This window comes from Ilyonectria robusta, assembly GCF_021365365.1.
Source record: "Ilyonectria robusta strain PMI_751 chromosome Unknown BGZ61scaffold_24, whole genome shotgun sequence".
In the NCBI taxonomy this organism is placed as follows: Eukaryota; Fungi; Ascomycota; class Sordariomycetes; order Hypocreales; family Nectriaceae; genus Ilyonectria; species Ilyonectria robusta.
Window position 1 is genome coordinate 742,199 of NW_025764458.1, and position 27,872 is coordinate 770,070.

General features: G+C 55.0%; 8 protein-coding genes across 8 annotated transcripts; 2 read left to right on the forward strand and 6 right to left on the reverse strand.

Moving 5' to 3' along the window:
- Positions 1 to 1,309: 1,309 nt before the first annotated feature.
- On the forward strand, positions 1,310 to 5,219 carry BGZ61DRAFT_429467 (uncharacterized protein). Its single transcript, XM_046243776.1, has 4 exons — positions 1,310 to 2,190; positions 2,259 to 2,525; positions 2,581 to 4,373; positions 4,428 to 5,219. Exons 1-4 carry the CDS (start codon positions 1,568 to 1,570, stop codon positions 4,778 to 4,780), a joined length of 3,036 nt encoding a protein of 1,011 aa, XP_046098782.1. The 5' UTR covers positions 1,310 to 1,567; the 3' UTR covers positions 4,781 to 5,219.
- A 1,028-nt stretch (positions 5,220 to 6,247) lies between these two features.
- BGZ61DRAFT_363975 (yeats family-domain-containing protein) lies at positions 6,248 to 7,410 on the reverse strand (the record flags this gene model as incomplete). Its single annotated transcript, XM_046241476.1, has 4 exons — positions 6,248 to 6,348; positions 6,472 to 6,864; positions 6,969 to 7,114; positions 7,313 to 7,410. 4 exons carry the CDS (start codon positions 7,408 to 7,410, stop codon positions 6,248 to 6,250), a joined length of 738 nt encoding a protein of 245 aa, XP_046098783.1.
- A 2,544-nt stretch (positions 7,411 to 9,954) lies between these two features.
- On the reverse strand, positions 9,955 to 11,242 carry BGZ61DRAFT_114673 (RanBP1 domain-containing protein). Its single transcript, XM_046236981.1, has 5 exons — positions 10,994 to 11,242; positions 10,622 to 10,880; positions 10,408 to 10,536; positions 10,192 to 10,351; positions 9,955 to 10,139 (listed from the first exon to the last, which is right to left on the reverse strand). Exons 1-4 carry the CDS (start codon positions 11,090 to 11,092, stop codon positions 10,221 to 10,223), a joined length of 618 nt encoding a protein of 205 aa, XP_046098784.1. The 5' UTR covers positions 11,093 to 11,242; the 3' UTR covers positions 9,955 to 10,139; positions 10,192 to 10,220.
- A 1,926-nt stretch (positions 11,243 to 13,168) lies between these two features.
- BGZ61DRAFT_114809 (uncharacterized protein) lies at positions 13,169 to 15,828 on the reverse strand. The gene is made up of 2 exons (XM_046236982.1): positions 15,673 to 15,828; positions 13,169 to 15,311 (listed from the first exon to the last, which is right to left on the reverse strand). Exons 1-2 carry the CDS (start codon positions 15,676 to 15,678, stop codon positions 13,287 to 13,289), a joined length of 2,031 nt encoding a protein of 676 aa, XP_046098785.1. The 5' UTR covers positions 15,679 to 15,828; the 3' UTR covers positions 13,169 to 13,286.
- Positions 15,829 to 16,647: 819 nt separating this feature from the next.
- On the forward strand, positions 16,648 to 17,172 carry BGZ61DRAFT_483348 (uncharacterized protein; the record flags this gene model as incomplete). Its single annotated transcript, XM_046249482.1, has 1 exon — positions 16,648 to 17,172. One exon carries the CDS (start codon positions 16,648 to 16,650, stop codon positions 17,170 to 17,172), a length of 525 nt encoding a protein of 174 aa, XP_046098786.1.
- Positions 17,173 to 18,593: 1,421 nt separating this feature from the next.
- Positions 18,594 to 19,529, reverse strand: BGZ61DRAFT_483349 (thioredoxin-like protein; the record flags this gene model as incomplete). The annotated part of the gene is made up of 2 exons (XM_046249483.1): positions 18,594 to 18,842; positions 18,897 to 19,529. 2 exons carry the CDS (start codon positions 19,527 to 19,529, stop codon positions 18,594 to 18,596), a joined length of 882 nt encoding a protein of 293 aa, XP_046098787.1.
- Positions 19,530 to 21,179: 1,650 nt separating this feature from the next.
- BGZ61DRAFT_460501 (uncharacterized protein) lies at positions 21,180 to 22,402 on the reverse strand. Its single transcript, XM_046247031.1, has 2 exons — positions 21,616 to 22,402; positions 21,180 to 21,566 (listed from the first exon to the last, which is right to left on the reverse strand). Exon 1 carries the CDS (start codon positions 22,369 to 22,371, stop codon positions 21,955 to 21,957), a length of 417 nt encoding a protein of 138 aa, XP_046098788.1. The 5' UTR covers positions 22,372 to 22,402; the 3' UTR covers positions 21,180 to 21,566; positions 21,616 to 21,954.
- Positions 22,403 to 25,958: 3,556 nt separating this feature from the next.
- Positions 25,959 to 27,404, reverse strand: BGZ61DRAFT_498035 (WD40-repeat-containing domain protein; the record flags this gene model as incomplete). Its single annotated transcript, XM_046251227.1, has 5 exons — positions 25,959 to 25,979; positions 26,085 to 26,204; positions 26,273 to 26,362; positions 26,419 to 27,137; positions 27,275 to 27,404. The coding sequence occupies 5 exons, from the start codon at positions 27,402 to 27,404 to the stop codon at positions 25,959 to 25,961; spliced, it is 1,080 nt and encodes a 359-aa protein (XP_046098789.1).
- Between the last annotated feature and the right edge of the window lie 468 nt (positions 27,405 to 27,872).

Genomic DNA, 27,872 nt, shown 5'->3' on the forward strand with positions numbered 1-27,872 from the left:
GTGTATCCGTACCGAGATTTATTTTCTCTCCATTCGTATCGATCAAGGTGTCAATGGGGCGTCCCGTCATAATCTGCCAAAAGTACTGTAAGCCGTAGCTGGTTTACCTAATACAGCATGTACATGTCGTCCATTGCTGTAGTCTTGCATTGGTAGCCCTGGCCCTTCGTCCTAGCTATTTAGCCGCAGTAGGGAGGTCCCTTGGTCTAGCGCGGCGGTGCTATGCCTCTTCGCCTCTACGCCCTGCATCGACTCCATGAATCTGTGACGCTGCCTTGTCTGGGTCGGGTCAGGCTCGGTAGGTAGTTCCGATCCCCTCAGTATCGCGCACTGGGTCTCGGCCTTGTCTTAGCTCTTGGACGTCAAGCCTGAGAAGGCTGGGGGAGGCGTCGTTACGGGCGGCGACACCACATCGCGTAGCGCCAGAGAAGGCGGTAAAAAAAGAAAAGAAAGGGGAGATAAGATGGAGACAAGACGAAGAGAGAACGAGGGAAAATGGTAGAAATGAGGCTAGCCCCAGGTACACCCAATACGCATCAACCTGTGGAAGGTACACTATGTAGTTGAGGGGAGCTCCATCCCACCTTACTCTGTACGTAGGCAGGCACGCAAGCAAGGCAGGCAAGGCAGGTACCGACCGCTCCCCTCCTTCCTCCAAGACAGGTATTCCGCCTTGCCCACCATTTTTCTTCACGGCCTTGTTGGTGTCCAATTTGTTATCAAGCACTTTGCTCTATCAGCAACATCATCACCACTCCCCGTCATCCACGTCTTGATCCACGTCTTGTTTCTTCTTCCCTTCTCCATCACGGTCTCGGGCACTAACAAACACATTTTTTTTTTCTTCCTCCACGCCCTTCAAGGGACCGTCCGTCCACCCCCTCCAGCATTGTTTGCTTTGAACCTCCATCCAGCCTGGCGTCGTGCTGCACTGCTGTTTCTCGACCTTGGACTGGCATTGAACATTCATTTCTCTGCCGTTGAAAACTGTTTGCGCTTTCAACCCTCGCCGGACCGTTTTCACCGGCCGTCTTCCACCAGATCCAAAAGTTCTTCTCCCCGCAGCCTGCTCCCAAAGGTGCGGGAAGAAAAGCGACGGTGACAACGGCTGCGCCATCCTTTCAATCGACGCCCCTCCGACACGCCCACGCTTGGCCCCCGCACTGGCACCTGCACGTTGCGCTACGCTTTCACTGGCTTGAGATACGTACTATCTTTCAGCGCCCGCCACCCTGGTCCGCCTCGCAAAGCTCCCCCTACCCAGCGACTCCAAAAAGTCGCAATCCCCCCCAGTTTCGCTTCTCCTCGGCCCACGCGGCTCCCCCTTCAACCTCGCCCAACCGCCACAAACCGAGTTCGATATTATCGCCATCAGCCTCTACGATCCCACCTCTCGCACTGCGCATTGCCTGCCGCCGACTACGGCACCGCGTTTCTGCACGCCCACGGCCGTCCCCCTACCTATCGACCCAGGCCTCTGCTACCCCGCCGGTCGTGCGACCCAGCCTGACGCGACTGGTTCTTGATTCGCCCCGAGACTCCCTCCGGGAGAGGAGACACCGCAACCATGGCCCCGTACGGGTCCGCCCACGCGCTCTCCATCGGCGCAGAGTCGAGCCCTACCGGTTCTTCCTCGACTCCCAACCACCATGCGCAATCCCAACCGCCGCAACAACTGCCAACCCCGAACCAGGCAGGACTACCTCTGAATGCCCAGCACAAGCGTGTCTATCAGGCCTGTATCCCCTGTCGCCGCCGTAAGGTCCGATGCGACTTGGGTAGTGTCGACAACCCGCACGATCCTCCTTGTGTTCGTTGCCGTCGTGAAAGCAAGGAGTGCTTCTTCAGCGCAACCCGCCGAAAGCGCAAGACCGACGACGGCGAAGGCAGCGATGTTGACGAGTATATCGTCCGCAACGGTCGCAAGCGAGTTCAGACCAGCGGTAGCCCCCAGCCCTTCATCGATCGCCGCGCATACAGCAACGTGCCCTTGACCCCAGGCGGCTCTGCGGGCCGAACTCAACCACTTCGCCGGCCAGATGGCTCCAGGGCCGACGGAGATAGCGACTTCGGCACCGATGGCGATGCGAACCAGACTCTCGAGAACCTCGAGGCTCAAACGGTGATGCGCCGCAGCGTGTTTGGACCCCACGACGCCCTTGACCTGCTCTACAAGGCTGCCACGGATAGGTGCGTCTCCTCCACCCCCCATGCCTCGCCTCCCATCGGTTTAAGATCAACAAGCTGACACATAACAGCCCAGTGACAAACCACCATGAGCGCAAAGACAGCATGTCTTCCGCCAAACAGCCTCCTCAGCCGCCCCTAGCCCATGACGGTGTTCCAAAGCACATTCGTCGAACGACCATGCCTGTTAGGATGGAGCAGCCCATCGATCCAGAATTGTCGCAACCCGAGTTGAGTAGCCAACCGGGATATATCGAGGCCATTGCGGCCTGGCAGAGGTTTCGCTTTGTCAGAGCAGGGTGGTTTACCGCCGCTGAGGCCATTGAATACATCGACTAGTAAGCTCCACGAAGCATCGCATCCCTGAGACACTATGAACTAACTTGGTGACAGTTATTATAAGTACCTTTCACCTCTAACACCCATATCGCCCCCGACTTTTAGCAACCCGGCCTCTCATGTCACCCTGCTGTACGAGGAGCCTATCCTGACCGTCACTCTATTGACCATTGCGTCTCGATATCGAAAAATGCCCGGCACAGGCGGCCATTGCCGCTCGCATGCTATCCACGAACAACTATGGACGTACTTGCGCGGCATGATTGAGCGTTGTCTGTGGGGGCAGGAGGCTTTCGGCGGTGGTTTCTGTGTGCCCTCTACAGCCATGTTTGACGAGTCCCAGACCAGCAGCACCGCTCCGTGGCGAGGACTCCGAAAAGGCAGCCTACGAACTTTAGGGACTATTGAATCGCTCATGATTCTGACCGAGTGGCATCCACGCGCTCTGCATTTTCCCCCAAGCGAAGCGACGGATGAACTCGTGCTTCCGATGGCTGAAGGGCTAATGGCCGGGATGGACCCTGACGAAGACGCGAATGGAACTCTGGGCCAAAGTTTCGGAGGGAAGCGGATCGAAAGTTGGCTTGAGCCGGCGTGGAGAAGTGATCGGATGTGCTGGATGCTTCTCAGCACCGCCAACGGACTGGCGTACGAGCTTGGCGTCTTTGACGACATCGATGAAATGCTCAAGGACGATGCCATTATGCGACTCGAGTACAAGGAGGAGGCATACCGACAGCGCGCCTACCGCATCAAACGCCTACTGCTTATCTACACCACTCAGCTTGCCGGTCGTCTCGGCTGGACAAACATGGCCCCTGACCACCTCCGGAAGAGCGATCCAGCCATCTCTCGAAAGCGGCCTGTATCTCATGAAGGTACGACGCCCGGCACAAACCCGTCTTCTATGTCCAACGCCTTCAACTATGTTCCAGATCTTGAGCTGGACGACCAAATTATTCACTGCTGGGCGGGTATCAGTAACGCCATGCACATGGGTAACGAGAAGCTCTTCCGCTCCCGGAAACACACGACGCAAATCATCCAGAGTGGCAAATACGTTGACCTTTTACGAGACTTTGTACCCTTACTTCGCGATTGGTGGAGGGAGTTTGAACTATTCCGGCTGCCTCAGTTCATCCGACACATCCTAACCATCGAATACGAGTACGTACGCATCTACATCAACTCGCTGTCGCTCCAAGCTGTTGTTGAGCGATGCACCAACAACGCCAACAACGCGGGAAATGCCAGTAATGTAACTGGCTTGGGGTTTAACGGACTGTCAGCCAACGGGCACCAGCAGCTCTCTCCGCAGACCATGATCAATTACGGGAAACTCCCACTTGGTCAGTTGGGTGGCTTTACGGCTAATGACCAGGAGTACATCCGCGAGGTTGTTGAGGGTAGCCGTAACCTCCTCCGAACCGTCGTTGATGGGCTACTACCCGGCGACTACCTCAAACACGCACCAGTCCGCACATATTTCCGCATTATTAGCGGCGCCATGTTCCTACTCAAGACATTCGCACTCGGCGCTCCTCGGTCTGATGTCAAGATGAGCATCGAGCTGATGGATTCGACTGTCGAGGCACTCCGCAACTGCGTTGTCGACGATGTACATCTGGGAATCCGATTCGCCGACCTTCTCGAGTCCCTGACCAGCCGATTGCGAAACCGCTTCATCCAGGCCCCTACAATGCAACAGGCATCAGGTAAGGGGCAGAGCCCTATGCCAGATACAGTTGGGCATGCAGTCAACGGATCTGCTGGGCCAAACGGAGAGAGCAACGCGAGCTGGGTTGGAGGTCATGCCCAAAAACTCCGAGACGGGCTCAACGGAAATTGTAAGATATCAACCCTCACATATCTCGAGGCATATACTAACCATGCTAATGTAGATCCTCCCTCCCCTTCTCATGAGGGGAACGGTATCTCAGCCACACCATTTGATCTCTCTTCTGGCAACTTTCCCTATCCCGGCAACGCGTCTCTTGGGCCATCTACACCAACAGCTGTTGACAACAACGTCTCTAATATGGACGTCAGTCTCTTCGACGATTGGAATAACCAGGGCAACGAGATGTGGTATCTGCCACCAGGACCAGCCTTCTTCCAGAACGTAGAGAACACTTCGGTCGCGATGACAGCCGAGGGGGTCAACGTCGGAGGACTTGACCTGCTCGAATACATGGCTATGGACCCATCGCAATTTCCGGGACTGGATCCTTCGGGGCCATCATCCAACGTTTAGGGCACGCCAATTGGACAATACGATATTATTTGATGAGCACGGAAGTTTAATGAACACCTTTCGCTTTTTTTTTTCTTGTCTGGGGACGTTATATCATGGTTAGCATGATTTGATTCCTGATTCTAAAACAGCGTGTGACGACTTTCCCCTTATGTTTGATACAAAAAAGATGCCCCCATGAGGGCCTTGGCGCCTTAGTTTTTGTGGTGGGTGGGTGCATCGATTTCTGTTTTCTTCACTGGCTTCGTTTGATTCATGAAATCGGTGCTCTTTTCCTTTGTTCAGATGAGAACCGCTCAAGGCGGACGAAAAGGATTGACGATATTGGCAGGACGATCAAAACACAGCACTCCCAAAGAGGGTAGAGATAGCACTGGTAGACAAATCAACAGAGAAAATCGAGACATTGAGGTGTCAAAATTCATAAGATCGTAAATGCACAACAGCGAAATTTACACGCGAACGTTACTGTTGGATATTCGGTTCATGTGAAATGCAAGCAAATTACTCGGATGGGCCTCGGAGCTCACTTAGGTCTTACAGCTCACTAAAGTGCGGCTAAGTCGCATTCAACTGCAACTCACCAGAGCCAACGCAAAGCACAAGTCTTATTAACAGTCATGGTAACGGTAACCACCTTAATTCAATTGGCCTGCACATTCAATACGTCCGCGATACACGTATGCTCTTAAACCCCATCAATACGAATACCACACCATCAGCAGCAAACCAAAAGTAACCGCTCCCTTTCCATCTTTCCTTTCCCCTCTTCTCTCCTTGAACATGCGCTGGGACAGGGGTGTGAATACGTGTCGTTCAAGAAAAACGAGGTTCCCCTCCCCAGACGCATGCCACTCTGTTCAACGTAACATCCCACATTCACCGGAAAGATGCAAAAGCCACTGGCGCCTCTTTCGAGGCTTGTATCCAGCCCCTCTCGAAGCGCAGGATCTTGCGTTCCGCTAGAGAGAATGCGACTCGCAAACGATCAAGACGAGGCCAGGGCGGTCTGCCATTGGCCGAAACTTCAGCAGACACGTCGCCCCATCCCAATCGCCCGGTTTCCATGCATTCATTGCCTCCCCCGTGACTGAGAAAGCATGCGGCTCACGAGAGAGAAGTATTTCGAGACAGCGATGATCAGGCTTAATCCCTAGATTATCCCACTCTCGGTCCCTCCGGACTCCAGTATAAAGCATTGTTACTTAACCTTGTAGCTCCTATTTTGTTTCTGTTTTCTTTTTCCTCCATTTTTTCGTACTCATCACTCGGTCCCTGTTCTGTCATTATCTGGTCATGTCGTGGACCGTCTCGTTCCAGCCTTCATTCAGATATCAATTGCTGAACCACTTTTGGCAAAGAAACAATAGGGTTTAACATTAAGATGTAAGAATGAGGTCATTTAGGTGACAAGGCCCTTCTTGTACTGTTGGGTGATATGAGTAAACGGCACCAGCCATACGATTGTCAAGGAAGGCTCACCAGGTGGTCCCAGAGTTTAGTCGAGAGTAATTCCGGCATAGTGTAGAGATCAATCGAGAACTCTCCGGCTTGAGTCAAGTCATCCACTATTAGCTCACCACACACACATCAATTGAGGAAGAGAAAAGGGAGGGGGGGAGGAGAGAGGGTAGAGGAGCACCGAGTAGGCAATCTCCCCAACCGAGAAATCAAACAAGGAATAAACTTACCCTCCACATCACTCCTTATGTACGTGTCGGGACCCTTGTTTTCGTTGATGAGCTGGATGACACGCAGCAAGTCCTCCTCCTCAAGCTTCTCCAGGGCCTCGGCAATCTTCTCATAGTCAAACTTCTGGGCGCTCCTCTTGATGGCAAGGCCCTTCTTCTTGGGCCGGTGGTCGTCGTCGGTGGGCAGGGGACCCGTCTCACGCAGGCGCTCCTGCAGGGATTGGGAGGGGTTCTTGAAGGTGACGTTGTGGACGACCTCGTACTTGTTCTTGCCGAAGTTAAGGTCCTGGATGATTGGCGCAAGCTTGGTCTTCTCGGTGGTGTAGCAGTCGATGCTGAAATCAAACTCACCCCAACCCTCATTCGAGCAAAGAAAGGGTGGCTTGACAAAGGCTACAGGGCGAGGTAAGTAGATTAGCAATCCAATCTCGGGGAAAATGCGAAGCATGAGGCCAATGGAGGTGCAATGGAGGTACCAAGGAGGAAGGGAAGCATACTCTGGACGGGGTTCGCAAAGGTCGGGTGCAGGTTGTAGACGACCTTGGTGAAGACGTCGGCAGGGCGCTCAGTGCCGTCCTCGTCAATCAAGAAGATCTTCAAGCTCCATTCTCGCATAGGGAAGCCTTCGATGGCAGGCTTGTCACTTTGAGGCGCAGTCTCGTCAGCACTGAATAGCTCTTGTGACAGTGAATGTGTAGGCTCTTCAGCCGAGTATTGGGCTGTGGGAGGAAGACGTTCGCGCCGGGAGGGGGAGGGGGAGGGGGAGGGGGAGGGGGAGGGGGAGTGGCCACAATAGGGCAAGAGTACAAAAGGAAGAGGACAGGGAGGCATGAAAACTCACATGATGTGTTGTTCAGTGACAACCTTGACTTTGCGCTGTAGATCGTCAGCACGAATTTTGCGAGGAGTGGCGGATCGCCGAGTTCGTGGAGTGGGCATGGCTGTGATGAGGCTGTGAAGGAGGTGATGTGCGATCTCCGTGTAGATGTGTAGGTGCGTAGATGAACCACAAGCAGCGGCAAAGATAGTAGGAAAAGCTTCAAGGGATTGGTGCCTGTGCTGCTCGCGGTGATGGCGATGGCGGTGGTGATTGCAATGTGATGGCGATTGAGAAATGATGGTGATGGTCAACAGCCGGCAGAGAAGCGGGTGACAGGCAGGAAGGCAAGAAGGCAGAGTAGGCAGGCGGCGCTGTCAATGAGACGCGTGCAATGCGGTGTGCTTTGCGGCGTGTTTGTGCCACGAGAAACGCCTGAAGCCACGAGCAGTGCTTGACAGCTGACGAGACCATCAGGTTCAGCTGGCGCCAGCTGTCAAGCTGCCAACTCGACAACCACTGCCAACCAGACACAAGACGACGGCCTGTCACGGCCGAGTCCAGCCCATTCTCGCCCTCGCAACGACGACACGCCCAGCAAACACTCATCCCAAGGCCACCAACCGCGAATCACCGACGAACGAGAATCCAACCACCGGGAAGCCAGCCGGGAGGCCGGACAGTCAGAGCAACGGACAGCCGCACAGCAGCTCCAAGCGGAACAATGACGGCACACGAGGCACCAAGAGAAGAGCTGGCCGAGAAGGGCAAGGCAAACATCCGGGGGCAATGGGGGCAATAGGGACGAACAGCCAGCAGACAAGAACGGAAAAAGACGGCAGGCGTCAAACACTCACCTCGACCAACATGGTAACGTTGCTGGGAAATCTCCCTTTCTGTTGAAGCCCAGCGTGGGTGGGAAAAAAAAGACTGACAGACAGACACAGACAGGAGCTCTCTCTCTCACACGACTCACACACGGCGACGTGGGGAGGACAGGGAGACCAGCGGGGGGTGGGTAGGTCGGTTGGGTTGGGTTACAGGACAAATTCCTACAGCGATGGCGGAAAAGGTCGGTCGGACGGCGTCTGCGGGCAGCGGCGGCGGCGGGTAGGACGGGGGGGGAGGAGCAAGACGGGGGGCGAGAGAAATGGGGATTGGGGATGGACGGATGGATCCAAGAGAGAGAAGCGCGAGCGAGGAAGCGAAGTAAGTGGGCGCCGTCAACGGGGTTTTTCCACAAACGCGCTGCTTGCACACACGACAACGTTTGGGGAGCAAGGAACGAGCGAGTGTGAGCGAGGGTTTGGAGCGGGCGACAAAAAAAGCAACGGGCTAGGTAAGGTAGGGGGCGTGTGTGTGTGTGTGGGCGACGAGGCGAAAAGAGCAGCAAGGGAGAGGGAGAGAGAGAGAGAGAGGGAAGGCAAGCGGGAGAGAGAGTGGGCGAAGAGGCTTGAACCTCGCGGACCTTGACGCGCGCTGAGACGGGGACGGAGGAGGAGGCTGAGAAGAGAAACCCACAGCGGGAATCCTGCTGTCCCCGAGTTCCTCGTTCGCTGGGGCTTGCAATTAGTGACTTGCTGTCGCCTGTCTGTCGCCTGTCGCCTTCTTCGCTGTGGGTGAGCACGCGCAAGGGAGGGAGTGTCTTGCACGGCTGCGAGCCCCGGAACTCCACCGCCTCGGGTGGTCTCTGCCTTGCTTGTCCTTGCCTGCCTGCCTGTCTGTCTCCCTGCCCATCTGCCTACCAGGTACTGGCTGGCGTTGCCCTACAAGGTGTGTACTACCGATGCGTCTACGTACGATCGAAGCATGCTTGCCTCTACGGTGTCTGTTCCTCCAGCCCGGGTACGGAGTACAAGCTTCGCCAGGCAATTAAGGTAGGTATACCTCCTGGGACGCCCGCCAAAGCGCGTCCTGCAAACGACGGGTTTAGCAACAGTGCGTTCTGTGGCGTCACCGAGCCCGTCCAGTCAGGCGTGTTTTGGATTGGGGGCGCTACCATCAGCCACCCCGTCCTTCCAGTTCCTTCTTCTTCTTCTTCTTCTCCCGCCCTGGCCACGTCCATTGCGCAGCCACCGATCGTATTCTTGTCTGCCTCTCTGTGAGCTGAGATGAGATGAGAGTCCAGGGGGAAGCAAAGCAAACATCCCCCAGCTCTTGGCATGGGGGGGAGACGACTTACCCCTGGAAAACGGAAAACGGGCGTAAACTGCGTGAATCCGTTCGACCTACACGCCGACCAACACATGCCGTGGCCGGGTACATCGGGCTCTTGTGGCGCAACCCCGCCGAACGCGTCCCGGTCGCCTCCTTCAGCCACACTTCGTCCACACTTCATCCACACTTCATCCACTCTTCGTCCACCGCCATTGCCATCCACAACCACAACCGCACAAAGACAAAACCCCCCTTCAACCATGGTTGGTGGCTGAAGCTCCCAGGGTTGGTCCATCCATGTAGCTGCATGGCAATCACATATCACACAGGAACGCCGTCGTCCATTGACTAGTCACGCAGGTGGGAAACCATCCGGGTCTATCTAATTTTTTCAATTGAATGTGCTGTGATCTGATGCTCTTGATGCTATCCGTCCATCCACCAAACCGCCTAAAGGCGAGCTATCCATAGTGGCGCTCTCCTCCCATTCCACTCTCCATGGCCCTCCATTCCGCGGGTCTTCCTCAACTGCTTCGTATCAGTGGTGTAGTGTGTGCGTGTAGTGGTGGTGGTGATGTGTGCGTGTGTATGGGGATGGGGTTTGGGGGTTCAAGGAAGATGGCGCCATCGTCGTCCATCGACGACGATATCCAAGGCGTGTTGTGGTGACGTGTGGGGGAGATCGGGGTCCGGCCTGGACATCAACGGGGATTATAACTAAATCCCAGCAGCCATCCAGGCCGAGCCCGTAAATGGTGTGACAACCAGAGTTTGCTTAAGCAGCGGGCTCGGAAGCACCCTCAGCAGCGGGCTCCTCGGTAGTCTTGTCGGCCTCCTGAGCCTTGGCGAAGATCTGCTCGTTCTCCTGCTGGGCCTTGATGAAACCATCCTTGAAGGCGTTGGCGTCTGTGAATCGTAGCGTTAGCATTTGGAGCTCACACAATGGCTCGCAAGGTACATACTGTCGGAGTTGCCGAATCGGATAGCCAGGGTGACGGCCTCGGGCTCGCCCTCGCTGACATCGGCGGCGGCATTCCACACCCAGCTGCGGTCGGAGCCGACGTTGGGGGAGAGCTTCATCTCCGGGACAACTACAATGCCCAAGTCAGCAACAACATTTCAAGACATTTCAGAGTGCGTGGTTTCCCACACGGCCTCCCCCGGGTAGATACATACTGTAGTGGTTGGCGCAGACCTTGAGGGTCTTGTCACGGCGCATGACCAGGCGGGTCTTGCCGTTCTCCTTGTGCTTAAGCAGACGGACGTCACCAGTGCCTCGCTCCTTCCACTCGCTGGACTCCTTGATGAACTTGAAAAGCTTGGCGCGCATCTTGAAGACCTGCTCCTCAGACTCCTCGTTGGTCTTGGTCTCGACCTTCTCGGTCAGCTTGATGACGGGCTCGAAGTGGACATCCTCGGACTCGGGAGCGACATCCTATACACGGGGTTGGTCAGTCAGGGTGGCATTCCTCATGAAGCGGTGGCAGCAGCCGCCTCTTCCGCTATTCGCCCCGAGCGCAAAAGCTCCGTGAGGGATGGTAGACATACCTCGTCACCCTTGGCCTCACGCTGGGCCTTGGCGCTGCCAGAGTTGTCGCCGCGGTCCTCGTCCTCCTTCTTCTCCTTCTTCTCACCACCGCCGAACATCGAGAAAACGGATGAGGAGGTGACGGGCTTCTCAGCCTAAGAGAGTTGGTTACCATGTTAGCAGGGTTCTTATAAGCAAAAGAGGAGATGCACGCAAGCGGGTCATGGTAGGACATGTCGAAGCAAGCTGGGGTAAGACGGTGCTCGAGATCGCGCAAACAGATAGCGAGGCGGCCACCAGACCGCAACAAAGGGGCAAGTCGACGAGACGGGATAGGTTGAGCCGAACCGACGAGGCCGAGTAGCGCACACGACGGCAGCAACCCATCCCATCCCATCTTATCCCGCCCTATCCCAAACGATGACGAAGGTTTGGTTCCTCGCGCCGTCCCGCCAACCGATGCGATGCCGTCAAAATCGCGGGGAAGCACAATCACGACCCAAACCGGCAGCAGTTCCGTCCACGTACCTCGGTGGTCTCGACCTTGGTCTCCTCGACCTTGGGCTCAGTAACTTCGGAAGCAGACATGTTGGCGTTTGTGACGTGTATCTTGGACTCGTAAAATCTGTGGCGGCCGTCCCGTTAGCATGTGCGGTTCCCGTGTGGTGGGCGATTTTGACCCCTCTTCCCCCCTCCTGCTCGCTCCGCGGGCGGGCCACCAACGGCGGACAGGGTCCTCAGAACGAGGAGGGGTTCGGAGAGGCAGAGCGCGCAGCTGCAGTCGAACAGAGGGGGAACTCACGGGAGAAAAAGGAATATTCGACGAGCGTTGCTGCGCTGGTGCAAGGTCCGTTGAGCAAAAGGGTGTAAGGGTGTGCGGGTGCGAGATGGGAGTTTTGTCTGGTGATTTGTTTCCCCCCTCCCCCTTCCCTCCTCGCCGCCCGAAGAGAAATAGTTGCCCCTCCTTAGGCTGGGCCTGGCCCGCCGTGCCGCTGCCTGCTTGCCTGCTGCGGTGTGTGCTCCAGGCGGTGCAACCTGCCTGCAAAAAGTCAACAAGCCCTGTCATTGGCCGACTGCCACGCACTTCTTCAGGCACCTCTGCAAGTCACTCTCCTGCGCTATTTTGCCGATGGGGTACATGCTTTGTCCAAGGCCCCAACGCAAAATTACCTACAGGTGGAGCCACGTGAATGATTTGACATTGGCCGCTTTTCCCATTCACAAAACAACCAACTCCCTCTTGGTCAGGTGGTGGTCGGGTGGTGAGCAATAACAAGTCTTTTTAAACAGCGTCTTATTAATAACTCTCTTTATAATTTCAAGTGTTGTGGGAATGTGAAATATCGTTACCGTTGAAGTGGCCCTTGCTGCACTCGCTCCTGTTGTCGTCCATGCTCACCAAGATCATCTCCACGGCGATTCCCCACGTCCAAGGCATTAGCTGCGTTGCCGGGCAGCATGACTCAACAGCTAATTACCTGAGCATAACGATTCCACAGCAAATAATTACCTGACCACTGTGGCCATCAGACACTAACCCGGGAACCAGCACACCAATAGATAGTGGACGGCAGAAAGTTTGCACCCGAGCGCTTGTACCGTGAGAGCTTTACTACCTAAGCATAAAAGACAAGTATCTCATGCTTTAGAACAAGGCATCTTAAAAGAGAGAGAATAAATGATAAAAAATAAATAGAAGGACTTTTCCCTACCTCTTACCTTAACTCTTATATATTGGCGACGAACTGTGCTCTAGTATAATTATATGAGTAACTTAGATCGAGTGCAAACTTGGTGCATCCCAATGTATCATGTCACCCTTTCCGAGCCATCCAGTTTGGTTCTCACATGAATGCTGGGTAGTATTACAACTTAGTGTATTCACCAATCCCAAAGGGGATCTCATCTGGCTCTCTTCTCATTGCTTTCCCCCCGTAATGCTGAAAAGTATTACAACCTGGCAATATTCACCTGTCCCGAGAAGGATCATCCGACTGCCTTGTCTTGCTTTTTTCTCCCGTCTTGTCCCATCGTATCATGTACATGTACACATGTGTCAGGAAGCACATCAAAAGTGAGGGGATGCTGGATAACCAAGGGAAACGCGGAGGGGGATTGAGTATTCATGAAGCAAACAACAGAAAAGTGTAAAGAAAAAGAACAAGACAATGTCTACATGATTGTTAAGAGAGACCAAAAACTCCGTCCAATACCGTGAGTCCCATGCCTCGTAAGTGCCAGCCCGAATCCATCCACACCACAAAGCTACCTCCAGCAATAAGATGAACGATCAAAGAAATTAAATGAACCCCCTTACACCACGAAGTTGCATTGTTGCATTCCCCGCTTTCCTCGCCCGAGCTTGTTTGCACATCGAGGGCCGTTGAACACTTTGTTCCACAGTCCAGAGCGGACGTCGGTCTTGTCGTCGGTATCGTTGCGTCTTGTCTTGCGCGCTTCGTTCACGTCGGCCTTCTTCTTAGCCATAAAGCTCTTAGCCTTGTGCTCGTACTGGTTGTGCTCGTCCTTAGTTCCTGTCAGCTTCAGCCACCATAGCTTGGCAGAGATCTGAGCATCAAGGAGGCTCAGTTTGGCCTGGTCCTGAACATCGCGAGACTTGGAGAGCCGTTGTGTGACTTGCTCCGCGATGACGCCAAACTGCTTTGACACTTCCTCTTTGGCGCTTTGGATGCGCTCCCGGGCCTCCAACTTAATGAAGCCCAGGGATCGATGGGCATTGTGGAAGCGAGTGCTGAGGTCCTTGAGTAGGCTATCGGAGACTGTCAGGACGTTGTCGGAGGCTGACTCCAAGGATCGCTTGGCTTCCCCGAAGCAACGCTCTGCCTCTTGAGCAGCAGCGGGGACGAGTTCAGTCAAATCCTGGGCGAGGTTCTTGGTAATCTCCAAAGCTCCCTCCATAATGCCCTTGTCAAAGGTGACGCGGAAAGCTTTGCGAATCTTTGGCCGACAAAGGGCTGTAATGTCGACCTTGACAGTTCCATGAGACTCTTCATAGGGGAACTTGATAAGCATGCCGTCCTCAACAGAAGATGCAGTCATGGGGACGGAGTCGTCGCCGCGCGTGGCTGAGAAGGTCAAGCACTTCTTTGCCAGCCAGGCCTCTTTGACATCCGAGGGCATACGAACGAGAAATTGGCCATGCTGTTTGAAGACAGCCATGTCGGGCTTCTTGCCCGCAAAGAGCCACTCATCAGGGAGGGCATTCTCAAGCGGGACAAGTCCAGCGAGTTCAGTTGATGTAGATAGAGCCCACTGTGTAGATGAGGTTTGGCTGGTAGCGGGAGCCAAGGACGTCGTGGGGTGGGGAGTGAGGACAGGCGTGGCTGCGGGAATGTGGGGATCGTGGGGTGGGGGTGAGTAGAAGACGGGGATCAACAGGGCCACGACAAGGGCAAAGATGATACCAGGGAGTGCCGACATGGTGGACTCCATTAAAGAGGTCCGGGCGAGAGCCGCCCTAGCCCCGATATATTTGTACCATTCCGAGGACCAAGTAGTGATGGTCGTTCGTAGACTTGGACGATCGCCTTCATCACCAGCAATGGCGTCGGCAGCGGGTCGATCCACAATCCTACTAGCTTCCGGGGTAGGAATAGATGGAGTTTTGAGACTCTGCTGCGTATATTCGAGGGAGGACCGAGAGCGAGCATCGTCCTCTGATTCCGACTCGGTGTCAGATTCATTATTAGAAGCAGATGCTTCGTCGACTTGCGGCGATGGCGTTGGGTCAAGGACGGCAGTATCGTACTCGTCGCCGTCGTCTTGGCGGGCAGTGTTGGCATGCAGCTCGACATCGCCGGCGACCGATTCGTCGTCGTAGGTGTGTTCGGTGTCAGCGAGGCTGTGGACGTCATCGGGACGGTGAAAGTCGAGAGAGCCGACGGACTCGCCCATAGACTCGGTATAGTTGTCATCTTGTGACTCGGTGTCGGTACCCGTGATGAGTTCGTAGGTGGACTCGGACAAGCCGGTATCCTCGGTTGATGTAACTCGCATGATGTCGGGGTTACTGGACGAGATCCAGTTCGCAAGGAGTCGGTTACCTTGAGGGCGGGGAAAGCGGAGGGAGGGTTCGGAAGTCGATAGTTGGTTCCGAGGTGGTGTCGATGCAGGAGTCGTCGAGCTTGTCGTCGATGTGGTCGGGACGAGGCTAGAAGTTGAAGTAGCAGTGGTAGTGTTTGTAGTAGTGTTTGCGGTGGTGCTGGACTGAGGGGCCACTGTCGGCGTGGAGAGTGACGCAGGAGATGCAGGCGACTCCCGGGCAGATGGGGTATCACGATGCGTGGCGGATGACGAGGTGCAAGGAGTTGGACCCTGCTGTTCCATAACGAGGAGAGAACAAAATCAGCGACGACGCCTTATCACATTATAGGCTTTACTGCAGTTGGGCGACGCATGGAGGAGGAGGTCGAGAGCGTCAAGGTGAAGCTTATATGAGAGGGGCGAGTTCGGGAGAAGGAGGGGCAGACGGATCGCCGGAGATGGAGGGGGAGGGAGCGAGAGGCGAAGCGTGGATGGGTTGGTGGCGGCGGGGTGAAAGCAGGGCGAAAGCAGGGTCCTTGCGGGCAGCAAAAGGGAACCGGATGGAAGGCAAAGCAAGTGAAGTATGGAAGGGTAAGAGAGAGGAAGAGAGAGGAGAGAGAGAGGAAGAGAGAGGAGAGAGAGAGAAGTAACTTACCAGCATGTGTAGGAGATGGAAAGGCAAATGGAGACGGGGATGAGGGAAGCGGAGAAACGCTTCGGGGCTGATGCAAGCCGAATGAAGGCTTGAGCCTTGAGGGTTGACCGTTCAGGTTCCCGTGGGTTTAGTTTGCAAGGTGAATGCGACTGAGGATGAGCTAATAACACGCAAGTGCAGTGAAGTGCAAGCACCCGGGTGTCCTCTGGTTCGTTGAGCCCGTCTCAGTGCCCCGATGCCGATGCCACGGCGTCCTGTCGACCCTGTTGCCTGCTGGGGCCTTGTCTACCTTGCCTAGGTAGGTATATGCGGCGGGCCTGGAACCCAAGGGCTGAGGTTGCCTTGGCGAGAGGCGCCGCACGCGGGCAGCACGCACAGTGGGGAAATGGAAATGGAAGAAGGCCTGCGGGTCTAAAGGTACCCGCGATGACGTTGCGAAGCGCCGGCGACGTTTGGGCTGGTGTTTGAGGTGAAGTGGACGACGTCTTTAACACGAGTGACCTGGGCAGCGAAGCGGGTGGGTTATGTTGGGGTCGCCTTTGGCTGGCGCGCGGAGCTGATAAGATGGGGGTCTCGCACGTTGGTTCCTATCAGACCGCGGGGCGGCGCTACAGCTATCGGGGCGGCGGCGTCGTGCGCTTGATGGGGGGATGGGATGGAGGAGAAAGGAAGGTGAAAAGGGCGGAGTGGGAAAAGTTATTGAGTCGATGACCTTTGTAGACACGAGAGGCGAGTGAATGGGAATGGGCATGGAGGGAAGTGAATTCACGCTCACAAGGCTCGAAGCTCGAAACAGGCGACAGGCAGGATCAGCACGGAGAAAGGCAACCAGTCCCAGTGGAGGCAGGTGGCAGGATGGAAGAGTCACTGCGACATTTGGCGTAAATGCACATATCTGGCACAAATAGCCACGAAGGAAGTGAAGACGATTCTGGTTAATAAAAGCCGTCCGGGTTGTGTGGATTTACGCCAAAGATGCAGCCCGTTCACGCCCCGTTCAGCATCAAGGTCCCGGGCATCTGTATCTACTGCCATCTCCCGCTTGCTGCCTTCATCGTGAACCGATGGCAGCATCGATTAGCACAATTCACTAACAAATCGACAAGCCAAAGGGATCCACCTCAAAGGGAGAGGGGCAATCCGCAATTCCATTCATGCACTGACTTGCACTGCACCTCCATGTCTGCCTCCGCCTCGTGGGCTTGTCACGAATACACGTCAGATCAGGTACCGAGCCCAGTAAGCCGCTCGCAGCCTTTCCGCCACGTCTCACAGAATAGCCATTTCGTTTCTCTTTTGCCGAGGGCACATTGCACATTGCACAAGAAGCCAGAAAACAAAGACAAGGGGAAACACGGTGTCGGTGCCCAATCGCCCCAGCCCGAGATACCAAAGGACCGTGTCATATCGCGTTGCGCCTGGGCGCCATGGCGACTGCTATCGTTCGGTGTCGTTATCGCAGCTCGCAGCTCGCCGCGCCCCACCACCATGGCGTCGTGACTGTCTTTAGCTCCCTAGCGCAGCGCAACTGCGGGGTACCGAGCTTTGGGAGACCCCGTGAGCACCTCAACGACGAACCATCTTGTCTGCTTCAACCGCATCTCCCCATCAGCCGTAAGACCAGCCTAGGACCAGCCCAAAACCAGCCTATCCCTTGGCCCATCAGTTAATTCCAATATTCCCTCTCCGTAACCGCCTCTTTCCCTCTCCGTATTCTTGTTCTTCTTCTCGTTCCTGAGTGGTCTTGCCCCCATCCACACCATTCACTTACTCCTCATCGTGCTGCATATTGCCGAGAACAAAAGCCCGCGTCACTTTGAAACCTACCAGTCCCAGCTTTTCCTTACCGAACTTCAAGCACATCTCTCAAATTTCCCATCATTTAAATGTACCCCTCGGCCACCCCTCAATTTTCGTATGACGTAAGACAGTCGTCGTATGGCACCTCGAATCCCATCATCCACCGCGTGTACAAATACAAGCTCGTTGGGCCAAGAATATCTGACACACCAGCCCATCTCGGACAACTTCGGCCCCCTCCAACAACCGCCCGGTCTAGCGCCGTGTGACACCTACTCCTCATATGCATGTCTTATCGTCCTGCCATGCCATACCTACCTATTTGAGCACCCCTCCGTTCCTTCGCTCAACCACTCCATACTGGATTTGTCCTTCGAGCACCAGGTGAGGTAGAGAGTTCCGGTTTAGGATTCGGGGAGGAGATGTGGATGACGTCTGTGTCCAAGTCTTATTTAACTTGTTGAAACCCCCAAGAGTCCTCTCCTACAACCCCAGTGCTGAGAAGGGCAAGTCACATGGGTTCTCGCCATTCTCAGCTCTAGCCCATCAAGTATGTCAAGCTTCACGTCTTCACCACCAAATTAAATAGGCGCATAATTCATGGATGAAGGAACGTCTTCTCTTCTTACAGACCAAGCAGGTAGATTATTGAGTCCAACGGGTCATAATTACTCGTACATGTGGTTCCAAACACCTTCTATAATTCCAACAGTTGCCCTCCCTCCGTTCCTGTCTAAGGGCCCAGTCATATAGGTATATCTTCTGTGCATCTTTCATTCCAAAACAAATCAAATCAAATCCCCACATTTTCTATACATCCTCCGGGATTCATCCAAGCGTTCTCTTCGCGTTTGACCCAGTCCCCAGCCTGCACTGCAGAACAAGACGTGGCAGTAGTCTTCGTCGTGCGCTGTACTCAAATAACTCCACCAAGTCAACATGATAAAAGGAAACAATAAAGAATAGTGTGGGAGAGGGTTCCTCTTTTGGGAAGCCTCATCCGTATGGGGGTATCGTAATAGAGTCGAAGTCGAGGTCTAGTGTGACCGACGTGGACGAGATAATAGGATTTTGACGTGACGGCATTACTACAAGGGATATTATGATATGGCCAGGGCCGATCATAGGATATCATGCTTGTTGAAGAGCTTGGTCAATGACGCGGTGCCAAAGCTCTCTTCGTCGGGGATCATCTCGATGACTCCCGTCAAGTTGGCAAACAAGTCGCCCTGGTTGCGATAGGCCAAGATGGCGGGGACGGCCGCGTTATCAAACTCGATCTCGTCGTAGTGGACCTTGACGAAATGGATGGTTGAGTTGCTCTTGACGAGAGGCATCATAGCAGCCTCGATAGTACTGGAAACCTCACACTGCGATGCTTGTTAGTGTCATGGGTTGGTTGTGAAATGGATTGTCTTGCTTACCTCGTGGTCGTAGACGTAGACGACGACAGTGGTTTCTCGGCTAACCTTCTCGATGGCGTCGAGGTATCCGAGAGCATCAACCTCGTCCAGGCGGCCGTAGATACGGACACTAGGGCTGGTCCTTCGGTTCCTCACGGCGCGGTTAGCGTCGCTCTCAAGCTGACGCCTCCGGGTCTCTCGCCACTCCTGAAGGAAGGCATCCTCATCGGGGTCGCTTGCAGAGCTCTTGGAGTCATCATCGGTCTCGCTGTCGCTCTTGGAGGTGGCGTGGGAGATGGTGTCAAGGCCGAAGATGCTAGCACGGGCAGTGCGAACGCGGTTGCGCCACTTGTTCTTGCGGGCAGCCTCATAGTTGCGGGCGTCGGCGATGACGCCCTTGACGCCAGTGGCACGACCGCTGTCGAAGGAGGCGGGGGGGAGGTTGATCTCAGTGGCGCCAGCGCCGGTGAGTCGGTCGAGAGTAGGCATCCGCATAGCTGCGTCGATTTGGTCGTTGCGGAAGGAGTCTTCTTCAGAGATGTCTAGGCCTTTGAGGTCAAAGTCGGGGTCGTCACGATCTTCGGGATGGAGAGTCTCTCGATGGGTATTCTTGGAGACAAGGGCGTTGAATTCGTCTTGGGCTGGAGTCGACATGGTGAAGGATGTGGACGGGTAGGGCTCTTAATATGTATGTGCCGGCGATTGGGAGGGGGTCGAAAGATCTGTGGCGGAGGAAGGGGTTGCGTGTCTGAGCTTTGGTGACGGCTATCGTTCTGGAAGATGTGGAGCAGGGGCGAAGAACAAGGCACAAGGCGAAAGCCGAGAAGACCAGGGCGGTGAGATCGAGCGCTTGGAGGAGAGGCGAGAAGAACTGTCGTTGGACGGGGGTTCCCAGGTTCCGGAGCGTTGGGCTGTTTCAGACTTGGGGTGGGGCGTGAGGTACCGGATTGTGGTTTGTATGGGAGAGTGTGGTGTGGATGCGTGAAGAAAGCCACGGCGGATGGGGAGTCGGAAGGGGAAAAAGGGTCTGCAGCCACGGGATCGGGCCACCCAGCGAACCGAGGCCTAGATACTAGGTACTACGTAGAGGGCGCAAGAGTCGGGCGAAGCAGGGATTGAGCGCACGTTGCAGCGCGCCCGTGGGAGGGGACCAGAGGATGTCACCGCAGCACGACTGTTTTGAGAATGGATGGCTCTGCGTGGTTAATGCGCCAGCACGCTGCCTGCTTCGGGAACTGAAGGTGAAGATACGGGGCCAGGGGTCCAGCGAAGACGCGTTCCTGAGGGGAGCTGCGCGCTGGAGCTGCGAGCGTTAGGAGACAGGCCGGGCTTGACCAGGGTGCACCGGAATATGGCTCGCGGAGTGGCCAAGTGTGCGTCACTTTGGGACAACGTCTTGTTTCTCCTTTCCCCATACGGGTGCTATTCCTGGGATGGGATTACTACGCCCTCGAGAGCTGATGGCACGGGGTAGGCAACGAGGGAGAATGAAATGAAGTGGTGCGCGAGACGGTTGCAATGGCGACGGGGCCAGCTCGCCGGCGCTGTCCTTAACACTGGCATTGACGCTGCCTTTTGACGCTATGCGGAATTGCCGACGGAGCAGGCCATATGCCGATGGAGAGATAGCCGGGCCTTTGAGGGAGATGATAGTGGTCTTTGGAATTAGCACACAATGCCATTCACGCTTCATTTCTTTGTCTGCAACAAGGCCTCGTCCTCCCCGAGACAAACGCCTTGCCATTCTGTGTGTTTCTCCAGCCTGCGCGCGTGCCCCGAAAGCTGAGTGCCCCCGGAACCAAGATCAACACCGCCTCCGCCCACTGAAGCGTGCTCTGTCAGACGAACTCGAGCTGGCCTCACCGGAAGCGCTAGAGGAGCAGAAAAACCACGACGCTGGGAAATCCTGCAACGCACCATCTGCAACGCAGCCCTGGGAAGACGGAGCAAGCCGAGCCACTAGCAGCGCCGGCGCCCCTGCGTCAGAGAAAATGCCCCGACAGCTCGAGGTTCCAGCGCATGTTTCGCTGCGGCAGTCTACTGTAGGAACAGCGGGAGGGGGCCTCGGGACCAATAAACACCAAGTCCAGGCACGCCGGCGCCAATGGAAGCACACGATCCGGTCCACCGCCATTCGCCAATCCCCGAATCCCCGCTGTATTCCAGGGCAGCTTGCAGCTTGCAGCTTGCAGCCTGGTGGCGAGCGCGTCGACCTTGGAAGCCTCCCGGAAGCCTCCCAGAACCCATCGTCATCCAAGTTTTAGCATCGATCCCATGTCCCTGTACGCGTCCCACGCTTGCGTTTCCCTCCATGACCATGTCCCGCCGTTGATTTACGCTGATACAACCCTCGAGCCATTGCCATTCCGAGCCCAGCAAACACCAGCAATGCTATGGCCCCAGGTTTCGGGGATTATTCCAGGCTACTCAATTTCCTCCGAAAGAAGAGATGACTGTGCAATGCGGAGGCCGCTTTTCGGTTACGGTCGATCGGACCCTTGCTATCAAATTTCTGTCATTCAAAGCATACCACGGTAGAGTCATACGCCATATCTTATTCTTCTGGTCCAACAAGAGTCGCAGGCAATAATCAATCTCACCAAGTCCAGTCATTGCAAGCGCCCCCACCGTCAACCTCAGCCCTGGCAGCTCATCTTACACCGTTGTCGCCGACCCAAATAGCACGCCAACCTCTTCGCATTAGCATCTCACCTTAGGCCCAGAACGTCATAGCTCGTACTCGCCTGCCTGGCCGGATTGTTTCACGCCTTGGTTGTTTCATCAATCCCATGCAACCAGCGATCTTTGTCGCCGTCTCCCATCGCCTGCCCCGATGACAGTGTCGGTGAGAGTCGACAGTGGCCACGCGACCGCCAATGTGTTCCGGATGATGACTTCCCGCTATTCTTTGACCGTTCCGTTTAGTGCAGCCTCGCGTGCGTAGTACGGCCGACAACTGCCAGCTGCTAGATCGTGGCTATGTTCTGGGGATCGGCGCGAGGTCATTTGTGTCCCCGGAACTGGGAGCTCCGGAAACACCTTAGACCTCGAGCAGTGGTGCAGGGCGAGAGCGACGAGGCTATGCTCTTACACGCCAGAGCCTTAGGCACGAGGTCGCTCGAGCGGAATCTGCAGTCGTCGCTATGATACTCGACGTGCAGATGCGCGCCTCCGTAGTTTGGGAACCAGAGCCAACTGCAGGGAGCATCGCTGATGGCAATCCTTGCCTACGTGTGACGAACCATGGCCACACTGCCGGGAAACGGCGCTGTGCGTTCTGTATGCTTCGACACCTGAACCTAGAGTGGTCCAAGAAACCCACACGAGAAGCCCACATCAGGAGCGTCAACGAGAGACATGCATGTCTGCCCGTATCCATTCGGGGAGAACTATGGCACCATGCGTGCATGCAGCCGTAGTCGACGACAACGAGTTGTTTGTTTATGTTGTTATTGACGTCTTGATGCGGTTGCCTGCTGCGCTGCTTCCTCCCCATCCGAAGCTGCGGATTCAGATGCCGCACCCTCGTTCGATGCTGCGCCGAGGACCTCGGTCAACGGCTAATAATACCTGCAGCATCACTCGATCCATCGAGCTGCCTACCAGCTGGGTGATGAGTTTGATCAATGTGATAAGGTTGCGCCATAAGCGTCACGTCTGTCTCACATCCGGCGCTTCGCTCGCCAACACCAAACAAGAGCAAATCGGATAGACGCCGAGCTGACCGCGATCTTTACTAGACGGCGTGTTAGTGGCATGCCCTTGATCACCCACTGCCCATCCCCCAGTCTTGCGACGATCCGGTTCTCCGTCAATCTCGTCAATCACTCTTACAAACCTCCGTGCAAAGTCGTCATCTGTTGTAGTCCCAAACATAGCGCCAGGCCTTCCCCAGATTTACTTACACATGCACGCCATCGCGCAAATACCCTCGATCAACAAAGCAACAATGGTGCGGAATTCGAATGGCCGCCGGTGCCTACCATCTCAGCCCTAGGACAGAACGTGCTTCGTAGCACACTGTGAATAGAATCTTGAACGAAGATTCGAAAACAATCGCGACGCTCTAGCAATCAAGGCACGGAGCCGCGCACATTCCGTGCTGGGTGTTCTATCACGCCCGGCATCGCCGAAGCCTTCTAGAAGGACTGGGCCCCGGCGCGTTCTCAGATGCATCACAGCAGCATTAGGCCTGAAGCCCTGATCCGCAGAGACCTTAGACCTTAGACCATCGAGGTCGCTAAAAGTCGAGGTATTCCCTTCCGGGCAGCAAAAATCATCGAAAACTTGGGAATGTGGAGACGACGGTCGGACGCTGAGTTACCTCTCAGGTCCAAGGTCTATGGTCACTGCGGATCAGGGCCTGACACTTCTCCCCAAACTTGCCGGCAGACCAACAATTTCAAATCAGCCATGTCCTTGTGTTGGATTCCGTGCTATCAAGGATTTCATGGCAGAACTGGAGCCATGCTGTCAGGATCGATAAGCCTCCTTTGACACGTAGTCTCATATGGGGGCCCAGGAGCCTCGTGGCAGCCCTGCCCCGTTGAGGTCATCAACATGCCAAGATCCTTTCACCTCGTGGGTCGACCGCGTGGCTCGTCCTTCGCCGTGGAATTCAGTCTGTCGCATCTGCAGGCAGCTGTGTGCGTGATCAACATCAATACCAATGCTGCTGTCACTGCCAACTCTTCTATCGGGAAGCCATTCATCCATATGTCCCATTGCTTTGCATGGCATCACCTCCCCGTGACCTCCGGCTCCATAACACCAGAGTCCGTTCATCCCGGTTCAAGACTCTTCTGTCCTCCTTTCTCTCGTAACCCCATTTAGCAACACGAAACCCCAGGCGGCGTCGTCCTTTGCGTTTCTAATTTGGGTATCCAAGCCAATGCCGTCGTCGTCATCTTCATCCACCCCCTCGTATTCCGGACTCCGACACTCCGGGACCCGTCGACTCAGGAGCAGGTGCACCCCTGCACGCCCAGACTTCCAACGTGTTTATGGCTGCCACTTTGTCTTTATCAATCTCCAGGTCCCCCGAAGCATACTCGACGATATCTGTACCAAACATCTCCATATTCGAGTCACATTCATCCTCGTTGAGTCAGTAGCCTTCAACTTATCAGTTTCCAAAATTGCCTATCCAAGTGTTAGCGCAACCTCGAGTCTCTGCGCAGTCTAGTCCGGTGTTCTGGTCCCTTCTAGTTCAGTCAACGACTCCGGTCGTGGAAAGATAACGTGGCAAGCTGGCATACCGTGAACTTGCCCGGTTTGCTGCGGGCTGGGCGGCAGATTCCTTGACAAGTATGTCCGGCTCGACACATCAACACTGATATCTTTGAGAAGCCGATGTCAGCGATGGCCGTATGCTCGACACATGTACTCCCAGTTGGGACATCGCTTGATTCTCATTAATCAAGATGCCGTCATCTTCGAGACTCCGTTGGCTGAATATCATGGTTAGACAACTATCTCTATGAAGCGACAATGTTGAGGTCGAATCAACCACTCAGGTTGTGCAGTGAGCGAGAACCAATACTCAGCTTATGTCCGAGAACACGGGTAGCGTCAATTCAGGGAAACGTTTTAAGGAGACGAGGCTCTATCCTCCGTTTCTAAGTCACGATAAAGTTATCTTGACATTGACATTGACATTGACGACAGTCTACCCCTCCGTCACTCATCTCATGTTCAAGACCACGAACAGCATGAACTCGAGGCCGTCAAAGGGAGCGGGATCCATGCCGAGTCCCAGTGAGGAAGTGTCAAGCTCCAAGCGAAGCTCAGTTTACACCAGAGAAACCAATTAACTAACCACTCGTCCGAGTCAGAAGCGCCTTTCGAAGTCCCTTGCCCTTTACATAGGTCCTATACACCATGTTGCGACCTTCTCCTTTCTCATCTTGTCCTTATACTCACCGGTGTCCTCATCCACGCAGATCACATCAACCGACCACGGCATTGATAAAGGGAACCATCGATTTTCTATCTCGTCTACTCCGGCATCCATTCATCCTCTCACCATCATCCATCAACGCTCATCACCTTCCGCAACGAATTATCAACCCGCCACCCAGCAAGCTAGCCTTTCAAACAACAAAGCCGCACCCCAAACATCCATTCTCCGATCCTAGCCACTCCAGGAAGACAAAACAGAAAAAGATTACAGAAAAAGTACATGCTAAAAGAGGACCACGCAGAATGGGAACTCGCACGTGTAAGAAAATGTATCAAGAGACAGCACGGCGCAGAAGCAAAGTCAAGGGACAACCCTCCCAACTACTCCATTATACCGTCTCATGATCCTTCAGATCAACCAGGGCCCAAATGGACTCTCATCGCTTCAACTTCCAACCTTTGCTTGCTTTTCACCTGGTGCATCGACAACTTCCACATGCACCAACTAGTTTCCTCATTGTGCCTCGAGGTCGGCTGCGGTTCCGGGTCTGCGAAAGGAGCGAGGTGTTTCTTGGATCATCGTAGTGTATTATCTCGAGGTCTGATATTTTGGCTCGGTATGACCGTTAACTCCCATTGAAACCCATTGTATAATCGTCCTCCACAGCTTCCTGTCTTTTTCTTTGTTGAATCGTCTCGAAGAAAAACAAGATTGAAACCGAGAAGCTTGCGCGAGAGCCGACCGGATACAGCGGGTCACTGAAGACACAGAAAATCCCATCCAGTAATACAACCGCCCATTACTAACAACACAACCTGTGTCAGGAAAGGGGAAACTATTGTGCAGAGAATTTTGCAATCGAGAGGCAGAGAGAACAAATAAAAGGAAAAAGAAGAGGTATCGGCATCAGTCAGAGTGTTTCCCCCACGCCATCATAGGAAAACAGCCCACATTCGAGTCTTCGCGTCCGGCCGGGGAATTTCGTCGGTAAGGGGTATGTGTGTGAAGGTACGGTTCGTCACTTCGTCCTGCGTACGCCAACAGTCGCAAGTAAGATGGCCGTGAATGGTCTTCGAGATCGGTGGGCAATATAGTCGTGCGAACGCAGATTGTATGAGGCTGCAACGCGTACTGGCGTTCGTATATCCAGACAAAACTTCCATCGTATTCGCAGACGGCGTTTAGTAGGCCCAGATTTTAAGCTAAGAGAATGGTTAGCCATTATCCATCGTTGAATCGCTTTGGAGAATTGCGCAGAAGACGGAGACGGGAGTCACCGCAAGATTGGGGTATGAGTAGCGACATACCAGTGAATCCCAGGAACCTGTGCACAGGCTGGTGCCATCGTTGCTAACACCGAGGCAGCTGACCCGGTTCTCGTGGCCAACGAGAGAGCCAACCTTCTCGCCTCGGGTGATATCCCAGACCTATTTCGCTTCGTAAGTACATGCTCGCACAGTTCCAAGGGACTCGTCACAGACGGGGGAATGCATACCTTGCACTCAAAGTCATCGTAACCAGCGAAGAGGAGTCGTCCAGATACCGAGGTTGCGACGGAGGTGATGCCGCAGAGGATGGATTCCGACTACCAAAGGAGTTAGCGCATGATGTCCGAGGGCCAATTTAACGGACCCCACTTACCCCGTAGAGGTTCAATTCACGATCAGCGCGAATATCAAAGAGGCGGCAAGTAGCATCGTCAGAGCCGGTAACGAAAGAGTGACCGTCGGGGAAGAATTGAATGGCGTTGATGTCGGACTCGTGACCAGCAAAGGTCTGAACGGCCTTGCCAGCTCGAATATCCCAAAGCTTAGCGAAAGCGTCGCAGGCACCCGAAATAAAGGTGTTCTGGTTGGTTGGGTTGAGGCTGATGCTCATGACATCGCCGAGATGATCGGCGAACTCGGTAACCTTCTGGCCGGTCTCAATGTCCCACTTCATGCAAGTCATGTCACCAGACGAGGTGAGGATGCTGCGGTCGTTGATGAAGCGGCAGCAGGAGAGGTAACCGGCGTGACCGGAGAGCTCGCGAGCGACGCGCGTGGGGCCGTCGCGCTGCTGGTTGAGGTTGTAGATGGAGCAGATATTGTCGAGGCCACCGCAGGCAACGAAGTTGCCGCTAGGAGCGTAGGCGCAGGTCATGACCCAGGAGGAGCGCAGGGGAATAGCATGGACCTTGTTGGTAGTGTAGGCGTCCCAGATAATGAGCTTTCCATCTTGAGAGGCAGATACAAGGTGCCTTCGGTCGGTAGACCAGTGCATCGCGTAGATCTTGGCCAGATGACCCTTGAGCGTCCGCTTGGCCTTCATCAGCTGGTTCTTAGGGATTGGCTCATGAGCCTGTTGCGCAACAGCGCGGACTATCGATCGGACGCAGATTAGCATTGTTTGGATCTCACAGTGGGAATAAGGAGCACGGTAGACGACGACGGTGACATCCATTGTTGGTATTGTCGCCGCCGCCGTCGAGCCCGTGGGGCGAGGTCGAGGAACGTACGGGTGGTGTCGGCGAGGTCATCCTTCTTCCTCTTGATGCGGTCCTTGAGGGTCTCAGCTTCTCGGCGAGCCTGCTGGATTCGCGACTGCATAGCCTCGGGCGACACGTCGCTGGCGCCTTGCGAGTTCATTGTGATCGGACGATGCGACGACGAGGGGGGTGGCTGGGAAGGCGAGGAGGACCAGAGGGCGACGAGCGACGAGCGACGATGAGCGATACTCGGGTCGAGCTCAGTCGGAGCAGATGTCGTCGGGCGGGCGAAGGAGGACGATGAAGCCGATGGCGATGGCGGGATGGAAGATTGGTCGCCGTAGGTCGTCGAACGGGACTGGATGAGCTGGGATGGATTGGGATGGCTGAACGGAATGGAATCGACGACACGACTGCACCTGGACGAGAGTGGATGTGGAGAGGGAGAGAGAGAAGTGAGAGTGAGAGGTGGTTAGGGGGAGGGAATGCAAGCTCCAGGGGGGTGACGGGCCTAGCCAGTCGCAGCGGCGCTGGGGAGAAGGAAAGAAGGGGGGGAGCGAGGAGGGGGGCCGAGCTGTCGAATTTCGGCCGGGGGGCTCGTAGGGGGCTCTTCTTTCAGTGGATGTGG

Bases quoted from the DNA above. Each gene is read 5' to 3' on its own strand.
- BGZ61DRAFT_114673 (XM_046236981.1), bottom strand. From the start codon at position 11,092: ATGTTCGGCGGTGGTGAGAAGAAGGAGAAGAAGGAGGACGAGGACCGC. The intron at 10,881-10,993 runs GTATGTCTACCA...CCCCGTGTATAG, and splicing joins GTGAGGCCAAGGGTGACGAG to GATGTCGCTCCCGAGTCCGA. The intron at 10,537-10,621 runs GTATGTATCTAC...TGGGCATTGTAG, and splicing joins GGTCTGCGCCAACCACTACA to TTGTCCCGGAGATGAAGCTC.
- BGZ61DRAFT_429467 (XM_046243776.1), top strand. From the start codon at position 1,568: ATGGCCCCGTACGGGTCCGCCCACGCGCTCTCCATCGGCGCAGAGTCG. The intron at 2,526-2,580 runs GTAAGCTCCACG...ACTTGGTGACAG, and splicing joins GCCATTGAATACATCGACTA to TTATTATAAGTACCTTTCAC. The intron at 4,374-4,427 runs GTAAGATATCAA...ATGCTAATGTAG, and splicing joins AGACGGGCTCAACGGAAATT to ATCCTCCCTCCCCTTCTCAT.
- BGZ61DRAFT_460501 (XM_046247031.1), bottom strand. From the start codon at position 22,371: ATGGGGAGGAAGCAGCGCAGCAGGCAACCGCATCAAGACGTCAATAAC.